This window comes from Aquila chrysaetos, chromosome 12 (assembly GCF_900496995.4).
Source record: "Aquila chrysaetos chrysaetos chromosome 12, bAquChr1.4, whole genome shotgun sequence".
Classification (NCBI taxonomy): Eukaryota; Metazoa; Chordata; class Aves; order Accipitriformes; family Accipitridae; genus Aquila; species Aquila chrysaetos.
In genome coordinates this window covers 6,214,921-6,226,299 of record NC_044015.1, presented here as the reverse complement: position 1 = coordinate 6,226,299, position 11,379 = coordinate 6,214,921, and the positions used below count along the sequence as shown (strand labels likewise).

General features: G+C 51.2%; 1 protein-coding gene across 2 annotated transcripts; it reads left to right on the top strand.

Annotated features, from left to right (window-relative positions):
• Positions 1-7,358: 7,358 nt before the first annotated feature.
• RPL36 (ribosomal protein L36) lies at positions 7,359-10,447 on the top strand. Of its 2 annotated transcripts, XM_030032447.2 has the most exons (4): positions 7,359-7,475; positions 7,554-7,648; positions 9,578-9,712; positions 10,316-10,447. In XM_030032447.2, exons 2-4 carry the CDS (start codon positions 7,556-7,558, stop codon positions 10,403-10,405), a joined length of 318 nt encoding a protein of 105 aa, XP_029888307.1. In that variant the 5' UTR covers positions 7,359-7,475; positions 7,554-7,555; the 3' UTR covers positions 10,406-10,447. The 2 variants fall into 2 exon arrangements, with proteins under 2 accessions (XP_029888307.1, XP_029888306.1); XM_030032446.2 differs by having other exon boundaries at positions 7,442-7,648.
• Positions 10,448-11,379: the final 932 nt, after the last annotated feature.

Sequence of the window (11,379 nt, the reverse complement as noted above, 5' to 3'; positions counted from 1 at the left end):
GCTCAGCCAACCTCAGGACATCTTTGGCTGCATGACCAGAAAGCAGGACTCCCACAAGGAGAAAATCCTGTGTGAAGAATCTACATTTATATGGGCCACCCATGGGCGCTATGACTGCTTAGCCCTTTGCCTTTGCTCTCTCTTTACACAAATCTCTTGAATTCTGTTTACTTTTTCTTTCAAATAGTTTTCTCCTTCCCGCCCTGCACATTTCTCCTTCGGTGTCAACAACAGGCAGCACCCTGGCCACACCAACCAATTCATGACCAATTTTCCTGTTCGTTCTTGTCAAAAATGCCTTCTTATGTAAAAGAAATAGCAACATTTGCTTTCTACAGGACTCTAGTGTTGGCATACATACAAGGAAGGACCGACACCTCCTTGGAAGGTAGATACCCCCATTAGTCCCTTCTTCTCAGGAACAGTCTTGTAGGGTTGTCCCTGCAATCCTTGGCCTCTTGGTGGGTCTTCTTCCTAAATAACTCACTTTGGGAAGGACCTCCCGTTTGTAGTCCCCCCATCTTCCTCAACCCTTGCATCATTCTTGCTGCTTTTCTGGCTTCCTTTGGCCTGAGGACCTCGGTGACCAGTGGCTGCTCCCTGCCCTGCAGGAGGTCACAGGTATGCCCCGGACTCTGCAGATGTCCCCACCCTCCAAGGATAAAGCGTGGGCAGGTAATCCATCCATGCAAGCAAGGACTGGGAAATGTTAGAGCTCAAAGCCTTTGCTGAACATACTGTGTCATGAGATCAGTCATGTAAAAACGCTTCGTAGCTGTCTGGTGGCATACAGTGCAAGCAGACAGCACAGCTGAGAGCCAGCTCACACGCAGCTGCTCCTCTGGAATGGTGTCACTGGAGAAATGAAGGGGAGGCTCTATGCTGGGGAGTCCTTCTCGCCTCCAATGGGGCATGCCGGTCAAAGCCCTCTTGGGGTGGGTAAGAGACGTGTCCTTGCTTAGTGAGACCAGGTCTGGGTAGGTAGTGTCCAACCACAGATAGTGCCAGTTAGCTTCTCTTACGAGAAGCACCAGGGCCTGCTCGGGTAAATGCACAGGTCACCTCAGGGCTGCGGGAAAGCCTATGCCGGAGTGGTGAAGGATCCTTCACACAGGCACTCCGCAGCTTGGGACATGCCTCCTTCCCCTGCAGCACCTACACGCATCCGCCTGCATAGGGCACAGCGGTTCGTAGCAGTCGTCCCATTTGCTGGCTGTGACTGATGCCCATGTCTCTTGTCCATTCCACAGACCGAGCACCTCACCCCACCTTCCCCTCCGACCTTCTCTTCACCAGCGGGTCCTCGGCACCCCAAGGGCCTCCCGCAGGCTCCCGTGTTGGCAGCCCCTTCTCCTGTGCCCTGTTACTGCACAGGTGAGAGCTGCACCCTGGCACTGGAGCTGCGCTCCTCCCAGTCCAGAACAGCATGCCCAGGCAAAGGAGAGCCATGGAGGGCCAAGAACCTGCTGAACTAGAAATGAGAACCAGCTCCAAACCTCCATCTGAACTTTGAGGTCCTCACAGGCTCCACTGAGATGCCAGTCTGGGCTTCTGCCTCCCTCCAGGAGGCTTCTCATGGCTGGGACCATCCATGGGACCATCATCCTCTCAGCCCAAGATCCCACCAGCACAGAATGACAATTGGGCTGAGCTCATCTGGCCTCCCAGCGCTGCCCAAAGGGGCAATGCACCCTCGCTGCCCCAACCACACCATCCAGCCTTCTCCCTTATGCCTGCAGTGACACTCAGGTGGCCCACCAAGGGACTGGGGCATGGGCTCATCCCCATGGAACCCACGCATATCTATATGGCATTCGGCCATTGCAAAACATTGGCTGTCTTGTAAAAGGCACCAGTAACGCAAATGGTGGTTGCATTTGTCTAAAGTGGCTAATTCTGAGGGAATTCCGTAGGGCTGTAAATGGCCTTTCCCTCCTGATAGGGGTGAAACCTTTCCAACCCCAGGAACAGCAGCAGGTAGGGAAGGAAGGTGAGTCACTGCGGTTCTACTGAAAGGTGCGCTGGCACAGCGGGGAAGCAGCATGTGATACACCAGCACAGCGGCTGCAGGAGAAAATGAGGTTCTCTATGTGGTCCCCTACAAGAAGGCAGGAAATTTGCTTCCCAGTGACAGAAATAATAGAATATATTTACCCAAACATCCTTTTCACTTGGAAGTGATGAGCAACTTACAAGGAAGACCAAAGCTGAAGCACCTATAATTGCAGAAGTGGATACAAAATTAAGGCATTCCATTGCATGGCAACAGAGGTGAATTAGATTAGCCCAGACTGTAAAATCCAAGCATTGTAAGCCCCAGTGCAGCCTCAGAAGGGTTAAATCCTTTCCTTCAGCAGATGGAAGCAGCCTGCCTGAACTCGCAGCTGCAGATGGTGCCTCTGCTCAGGCAGAGCAGGCAGTTGGACTGGCCAGGTGGATGAAAACCATCATTCAGCAGAAGCTCCAAGGAACAGGCAGGGGTTGTTTCCCAATTCTTCCTGGAGCAGGTGGACTCGGGAACAGATGCCAGTCTGTGGCAGCATGGGTGACGCAGTGAGCCTGTGCTATAAAAGAAGCCTTTGCACAAAACATAACATTAGAAATACACATATCCTTCCCTGTTCATTGATGTTACACATAGTGATAGGGGAACTGCTGCAGGGTCGTCTGCCTTTCCTCTCTCACGAGTGCAGTTTTCGTGGCTTCCCTGTGCGTGTCTGTATGCCCATGCACACGTGCTGCATCAGAGGGGATACCACGGCTTGAGTGGAGCCGCTGGTGCCCTTGCTTATGGGGTGATGTAGGAGAAGGATTTAGCCTACTGTTTCCTCTCCTGGTTTTGGTGGTAAAAGCTGTTGGTTTCTGCTGTGGAAAGTCTTGCAAGTTACCAAATAGTTCTGGGGGGTATTGTCTGGACCCCAGTTTACTTACCAAGACCAGAGTTTTCTTTAAAGTCAGGTTCAAACTACTTCAGCTGGAAGAACGAAGGATGAATGTGAAAATTGCCCTATGATGTGCAAAGCAGTGTTTTGTTTAATAATATGCTTAAACGTAACTAATAAACCACCACCAAAGAAAGTGGTTAGAGTCTCTGATTGCCTCAAAGCAGGGCTTTAAAACTATGTGAGAGAGACAGCAAGCAACACAGTAACTGTCCGGCAGAAGGCAGCCAGAGGTTAGCCTGGCTGGGCTTAGACTGATGCAGCACGTTCCCCTGTGCTGTTGCTTGCTTGGCAAACACTACGTAGGAGAGAGACAAAGCATCCAAAGGCAGCAGAGTCATTCCAGTGGGAGAAGGATGTTTTTATTAAAAGAGGTAGTGGGGACTCTGCAGCAACCTTCACTTCCGTCCCAAGAAGCTTAAGGAAAGGCCACCTCGGTTTGGCTCTGATTGCTCCCTGGACAGCCCTGTCACACAGCAGGGACTCCACCACCACCAGCATCTCACCCAGAGAGGCTGGACGGACCCCTTCCCTAGCTCTCTCCTCCCCCCTCAAAAGAGCACAGTGGAGCATTGGTGGCAACTACTAAGTGCCCAAGCAGTGCCAGCATAGCACTGCATGCCTGTGAGAGGGGCCTTGCTCATAATCACAAGCTTCTGTGTCTAACAGCCACAGCCACTTCTTAGCTGGCAGAGAGAGATGTTATCACTTATGCTGTTCCCACATCCTCTTTTCAGAGCCCTGTTCTATCTTGGTGCATGGGGGTATTTCCATCCTTGACGGGGTCTCAGTTGCAGAAATATTGCATATGATGAACGCTGTGCAGGGATTTTTGCTGGTTGCTGTTGTGAGTAATTATTTCCTGGAAGACAGTGAGGCTCCATCACATGCAGAAACACCCTGCATGAACATGTGAAGTTGAGCTAATGAAGCACAGCGCAGACCTCAGTGCAGAACCAAACAGCCCTGAACCTTGCAGAAGTGAGTGGGGCTTTCAGGTGTTTGAGGTCCAGAAGCCTCTAGTGGGACAGCCAGGATGCACTGGGGAAGGGGCATTTCCAGAAGAAACCAGTGCACTGAGAGCAACAAGGTCTCAGCTCAAAGGGGAGGCCTCTGGCTACCTATGGGACTGGTGCTGAAGTGCTTTCACATTGGCTGCTATGCATATTTTTGTTAATTAACATAAGACAGTAGCCTCTGAATTTAAAGTAGCCTGGATTTAGGCATGAGGCTGAGCCTGTCTCCTGCTTGCCTTCCCAATGCCCAGCCCTACCAGCCTACCTGGGTCTGCTGGCTTGCAGGGTGACCCACATCGCTTGCTAGAAGACATCTGGCAGAAAAACATGGCTGGATCTTGGCAAATGCAAACACCTGCATCTTGCAAGGCCTTGGCCAAGGAGGGGTAAGAGAGGAAAGTGGAGCTATGCTGGACAGCAGCAGGCTACAGCTTCCTGACTGTCCTCCTCACTTCCAGGGAGGTGGTTAAGTTCATGCTTGGAATTACTGGGTAAAGGGCCTCCACCATTGTGCCAGCTATGGGAGTGCATCCTGTGAGAGCATCTTTAATCTGATGTTACACAACAGCTTGTTGGTGGGTATAGGCTCCACAGTGACCCTCTGGGAATTCTGGCTCCCCTAGCAGGAGGGAAGGGACCTCTGCCTTTCCATGGTTGCAAGTGGTGGATCTCAGCAAGCGTGTGTGGCTTTTTGGCCATGACAGCATGCAGGGGGCTGCCTGAAAGAGGGATGCAGTAAAATAAGCGGGTTGAGATGAGTTTGGACCTGACTTGGCTGCCTGCCTTGAAGGCCCATACCTCTGCAGTGAGCAGGATGAGCTTCAGCTTCAGAAGATGATGGGATCTAAAGCATCATCATTCAGCGGTGCATCCTGCGCCTCTGTGAGGTAGACCATGGATTGTGCTGATTCTATACTTGGAAAAGAGGAGGGAGACTAAGATGAGCCTCCTCTGACTTGTGGCAGAGAATGGTGCTCTCTTTATAAACCTGGAGCAGATGGGAGAAGGGCAAGGTGTTCACATGCTGAACTTTTCCTTCTTCCCTTGGTCTCCAGCCGAGTCCAGCTGAACTCTGGCTTTTCCAGTTCTGTCCCTGCATGTCCATGCGATGTTTGTGTATGTCTCTTGGGTAGTTCGATGCTGCTTCCATCTCCCATGCTCTGCATTTTTGCATTTAAACTCAATCCAGAATTCCCCATGCAGCCAGTCTGGCCTCCTGCTGTACTTGCTCGACTTCTGGCACACCGGAGTGGATCGTTCTCATACTCGTTCTTCTCCATTAGTTAATCGGAAATTCAGGTGGCTGCTTCATACCTACCTCAGCTCACTTCTGCTTCTCCTCTAGGCTGAAAAAGCCTCATTCCTTCTACCACTCCTCACAGGACATGTTCTCCAGGCCTCAAACATCTTCATGGCCCCCCTCTGAACTCAATCTAGTTTATCAATATTTTTCTTACACTGTGAGGCCTGAACCTAAACACAGTACTCCAGATGTGATCTAATGAGTGCTGAGTGAAGGGTACAATCACTTCCTTTAACCTACCAGGTGCACTTCTGTTAATAAAGCCCAGCATGTTCACCACAGCCAGGACACACTGCAGACGTTCAGCCTATTGTCCACAAGGACCCCCATGTCCTTCTCAGAAGAGCCAGTCAGTCCCAAGCTGGGGCTTCTGATTCAGCCCCAATCAGGTGGTTTCCTTTACCTTATCTCCCTTTTTTCTCCCTCCCATGCCCACCTGTTGGGGTCTTTACTCGTAACGGTTCTGGGAAAGTAATAAGGCAAAGAGCGTGGGGACTTAATGCAGAATACAAAGAAAGGGGGAAATTCAGATGAGATGCAAACCATTTGCAAATGCTGGGAATGTGGGAGAAGGCATTTACCACTGTTGGAATGGGGCAAAAGCTTCTGGAAACTGAAAAACTGGATTTTCTAATAGGGACTTGTGAAGGCAATGATGGGAGGCAAAGGGTCTGAAAGAACCTTTTCCTGGGGGAAAGGCAGTGTTTTGGGGGGCATTCAATGAAGAATAGGAAGGTAAAATGAGGAGCAACCTAAAGAGAGTTTGGAAACTGTACGTCTATGTGTTTGCACATTGAGTGGAAAAGAAAGTGTCATGAGTGGAATATAGCAATAGCCAGGGCGAGTCAGGGAAGAGCCCCGTGTCTGCAGCAGCTGGGTGGTTTGTGCTCACAGACCAGGCAGCAGAAAGCAGCAGCCTCCTCCTCTGGGCAAGTGTTTATTTCAGGGCCACCGTACCTGGTGGTGGTCACAGAGACAAAGCAGGTAGGGTCCCCTTCTTCTGCATACCCAGAGCTGATGTAAGCAGCCACCGTAAGATAGCTCCATGCACAACGGCAGTGGCAGGAGAGGTGACACCTCCTTCTCCAGCCTGGGGTGTGTGGCCGCTTCTCCTGAAAGAAAACCAGAGCTTAGGGATGGCAGGACCATTAGCTGCCCCGTACGATAGTTCTCATCAGTAAAGATGATATCAAACTTGGGTTGATTTTAGAGGTGCAAATAACAAATTTGGCATCCCTAATTTTTTTTGCTTGACTTTCAGGAATGTTAGAAGGGAGCAGATTGGGGGTTCCTTTTGTCTGTGTAGGACAGTCACCTTCACCCTGCAAGTGTCTGTCCATATTCTGCCCTCCTGTGGAGAAAAGCGTTAGAGCGAGACCTGTTTTATGATCTAAGGGATGAATATTCCTCACTGCTTGAATTTGTGCCCTGAGCTGGGTGACAGAGTCCAACGAGACTTTGTGTGTTAGCTGGGACAACTGCCCTGGTACGGCAGGAACAAGTCCTGCGAAGACTAGTTCTCTGGTGTGTCTAACAGCAAGATGTAAAATTCTGTAATTTGTTTAAAAACTCAAGATCTTCAATTTTTCAATTAAATTTACATTTTCAATTAAGTATTTTCAATTTTAAGAAATCAAATGGAATTGCCGTTGACAGCAGGAAACAGTTCTTTGGGTTGAACAGCACGTTCACCTCAGCTCCTTTTCAGAGGTAAGGATTTGTCCCGGCAAGAAAATCGCAACCTCCTTCATTTCAACAAAATCGTCTAACCTCTTTCTTTTGTCTGTCAAACGTGGCCAAACCGTAAAGTCCTTCCCGCGCTGGGGGCGGGCGCCTGAGGGCCCACCCCCCCCGCCCCGCCCAGGCCCGTCCTGGCTTTGGCCCCGTCTGTCCCATCCGAAACTGAGCCCGAGGCTCCGTCGGGCCCTTCCCGGGGGCGCCGGGACCCCCCCGTGTGGCCGGGACCCCCCCGTGTGGCCGGGACCCCCCCAGGCCGGGGACGCCGCGCGGGGTCGCGGCCTTCGGTCCCTCCGCCGGCGGCGGCGGCGGCGAGGGCACCGCCCGCCCCCAGGGGCCGCCCTCCCGGCTCGCGTCTGTGGTCACGGCGGTAGATAGAGCGCCCTCGGCCCCGCGTGGGCGGCCCGGAAGAGGCGCTCTCCCAGCGTTCTGCGGGTGCTCCCTCCTTCCGGTGCGGCGCCATCAGCGGAGCTGCAGGTGAGGGCCGGGGCCCGGGGATCCGCGGTTGCGGATCCGCGGCCATCCGCGGCGGGGCTGACCGCTCTCTCCCCGCAGGCATGGCGATCCGCTACCCCATGGCCGTTGGCCTCAACAAGGGCTACAAGGTGACGAAGAACGTGTCCAAGCCCAGGCAGTGCCGCCGCCGCGGGGTGAGTATGAGGCGAGCGAGGGCCCGGCTGGGCCTGCCGGCACCGGCGCAGGCCCGCTGCCCCTCCGGAGCCCGCCGGCTGGCGGAGGTTGCGGGCAGGGGCCTGTTGCTGCTGGGGTCCGCGGTTCGTGTTGCGGTGGCGTGTGTGGCGTGGAACCGGGCGCCGCCGGAGAAGGCCCGCCGATCCAACTCCGTCCCCGTTCCCCGGCGGTGGGAGGCAGACCGGCTGAAAGGGATGAGCTGCGGTTCGCAGCAGCTCAGGACAGCGGTCAGGGAGAGGTACCGTGCTGCAGCTCGGCTCCTTCTCCGGCTGCCGAGGAGAGACGGGAAGGTTCCGAACCCACGCAGCGCCTGGTGATGGCGTGGCCGTGGTAGGCTTGTCAGTGCGGCGCTGGGAGGGGCGGTGGGCCCGTGAAGGCTGCAACTGGCAGTCTAAGATCTAACTGGAGGCCTAGACTGTCTCAGTGCAAGGTGGGTGTCTGCCTACAGTAGCAGTCGGTGTAGGAGTCGAACGTGTCTTTCTGGTGGGTTGCAGAAGTATGTGCTTTGTGGGTCTTCTCCTTTCGTGGTCTCAGGGGTGCAGAGCCCTCTTCGGCCCTGAACTGCAGTGACTGGGAGCAACAGAAAACCTGCAGGAAACAGTGCTTTAAGGGTTTAGAAAGCTGGTGATGTTACACATGGAGCAGGGGATTAAATCATGGAGAGTATTGAATCTGGGAAGGTGGGTGTGGAGTGAAAGAGCTGGTTATAGGAGAATTGGCAGTAGAGCAGTCTGTAATGGAAGAATAAGATAGATGCATTTCAAACACAGCTTAAATTGAATTAGCAGTTTGTTGTGGTTTAACCCCAGCCGGCAACTAAGCACCACACAGCCGCTCTCTCACTCCCCCGCCCCGTGAGATGGATGAGGGAATCAGAAAAGTAAAAGTGAGAAAACTCGTGGGTTGAGATAAAGACAGTTTAATAAGTAAAACAAAAGGTGTGCACACAAGCAAAGCAAAGCAAACCAAGGAATTAATTCACCACTTCCCATTGGCAGGCAGGTGTTCAGTCATGTCCAGCAAAGCAGGGCTCCATGATGCGTAACCGTTATTTGGGATGACAAACGCCGTTATTCCAGACATCCCCCCCCACTTCTTCTTCCCCCAGCTTTATATGCTGAGCATGACATCATATGGTATGGAACATCCCTTGGGTCAGCTGTACCAGCTGTATCGCCTCCCAACTTCTTGTGCACCCCCAGCCTCCTCGCTGGTGTGAAGCAGAAAAGGCCTTGACACTGTGTAAGCACTGCTTAGCAATAACGAAAACATGCCTGTGTTATCAACACTGTTTTCAGCACAAATCCAAAACATAGTCCCATACTAGCTACTATGAAAAAAATTAACTCTATCCCAGCCAAAACCAGCACACAGTGAAATAGAAAATAGGCTGGGTGACTTCTGAAGTCCCTCCTAGTCTGGTTCTCTTGGTTACAACAGGTGTACCCCGCTAAACTGCCCCATAGTGACAAATACTGGGAGTTATCCAGGTTTAATGAACATGTGTGTCAATACAAGAGATTAATGCAGTTTGCATCTTTTATCCCATTTGATTAAATGCTGTGTCTAGACGTGGTGTCTGAGATGTGTAGCAATGCAAACCCTGGCTATCTAATGGTCCTGCTTTTTTAAAAAATGTTGGTGCATGCAAATGTGCAAAGTACCCAGTACTGTGATTAAAATGAAAAGATTAGCAGGTCTTGTTGCGATCACTGCGCTGCATAGCACCTACCGGGGGATTGTACTTCCTTGGGACGTGCTAATAGCATAAGCTGGTTTTGGGGCCTTAGCTCAGAGTTTGCCACAACCCTTTGTGGTCCTGTCTGGGTAAAGCAGCACTTACATTCGTTGTGATCCATACATGTTTTTCCCTCCCCCCTTTCTTATAGCGCCTGACCAAACACACCAAGTTTGTGCGAGACATGATCAGGGAAGTCTGTGGCTTTGCACCCTATGAGAGACGTGCTATGGAATTGCTGAAAGTTTCCAAAGATAAACGTGCTCTGAAGTTCATAAAGAAAAGGGTAGGTCAATCTGCCATCTTAATGAGGCTGGCAAAAACTCTGCTATTGTTAACTTTGTTTTCTGTCCTTTGCTAGGGATACTTTGTTTTTTAATTAATTCTCTTATTTTCTCAGTTGTTTGGGAAGTTACTGGTCTAATCTGAGGGAGTGGAGGGAACGTTCCTTGGGTTGGGTGGGAGAGCAGGAGATGGACATAAAGGTACTTTGCCAAAAAGGCCCTGAGCTACACGAAGCCAGACTTGCCCTGCTATTTTTGCATTATTTGCAAATCTGGTCTGGGGAAGAGGAGGGCAATACTGACGGAGGTTGGGTACCATTAACCAGGTAACTTGAAATGGAGTTCATTGAGGGCAGCCATGAGAGCTGAAAGCAGCTTCTACCTTTCCCAGAATAATTGAGTAGAACTACTACTGAGATGGGATGGTATGTAGTTCCTGGCTGGCCAGTCAAGGTGGATGGGGTTTGAGTCCATGTTTACCAGAACTTTACCATCCTGCCTGCTTTTTGAGTAAAGCAGCCTTCAGTGAATGCCTGAAGCAGCCAAGAAGTGTTAGTTGTCCTCTGCTGGGATGAATGCTGACTGCACTGCTCTCTCCCCTGCAGGTTGGCACTCACATTCGGGCCAAGCGAAAGCGGGAAGAACTCAGTAACGTCCTGGCAGCCATGAGGAAAGCTGCTGCGAAGAAGGATTGAGTTGTACAGGCTGTAACTCAATAAAGTCCTTTCTCACAAAAACAGTGTAGTGAGTTGATGGCACATCTGCTTCAGCCTGTAGGAATGGGGTATTCGGGGGCTGCTGAGGAACTGTGCTGACAAGGCCCTGAACTGCAGTAATCCAGAACTTGCATTGCTATTCTATTTTACCTGCTACTGGAGTTGCTGATATTAGAGTTGCTGGTACTAGCCTGTGATACGTTCTAGACGGGGAATCCTCCTCCTCCAGACCTTGCGGAGCTAGCCTTTCTCAGAACATGGAAGCCTCTGCAATAGCTAAGCTTGTGAAGGCTGCGATACCTCCACCTCCCAGTCCATCTCCAAACCTAGATGCTGGTAGGAGAGACATCAGTGGACAAAAATTGCTGTTGAAAATAGTAGTAACTTTGCACTCCTTCCCCATGGCACTTCATCCTGTTCCTTGTGCAGCTTTTCTTGCTCATGCATTTCCATGTGTACCCTCCATTCGTGCCCTACTTTCTACAGTATGTTATCAAATCATGGAAGAATTGCAGTCAGTAAGAGCTCCCTGAATTTCAGTGGGATGATTCTTCATTCTCCACTAAGGGCTACCTTGCTGCAAGACAGGACGAGTGCTGTTCTTCCTGCACAAGGACATGCATTTCAAGTAGACTTCATGTAACTCCTCTTCCCCTGTTTAAATTCAGTTTTTCTAGTATTTGCCTTAAGATGAAGTACTCAAGTTCTCTCGCCCAAGCCTGTGCTTACTGATGTACAACAGTCATGCTAAGACATTTAGTTCATTTTTTCACTTGGTGAACGTAATACAGCTCCTGCAGGGGCAAAGACAGTCTATGGTAGAGTGCAGTGCTAACTGCTGCTACTGAGCACATGGCTCTTCTGTCTGTGTCTGCTCTCTTTAAGGCTGGAGTTGTTTCTGATGGTATTGACCTGTGATTTAATCTGGAGAACCATGTCCCTCAGGAGCTGAA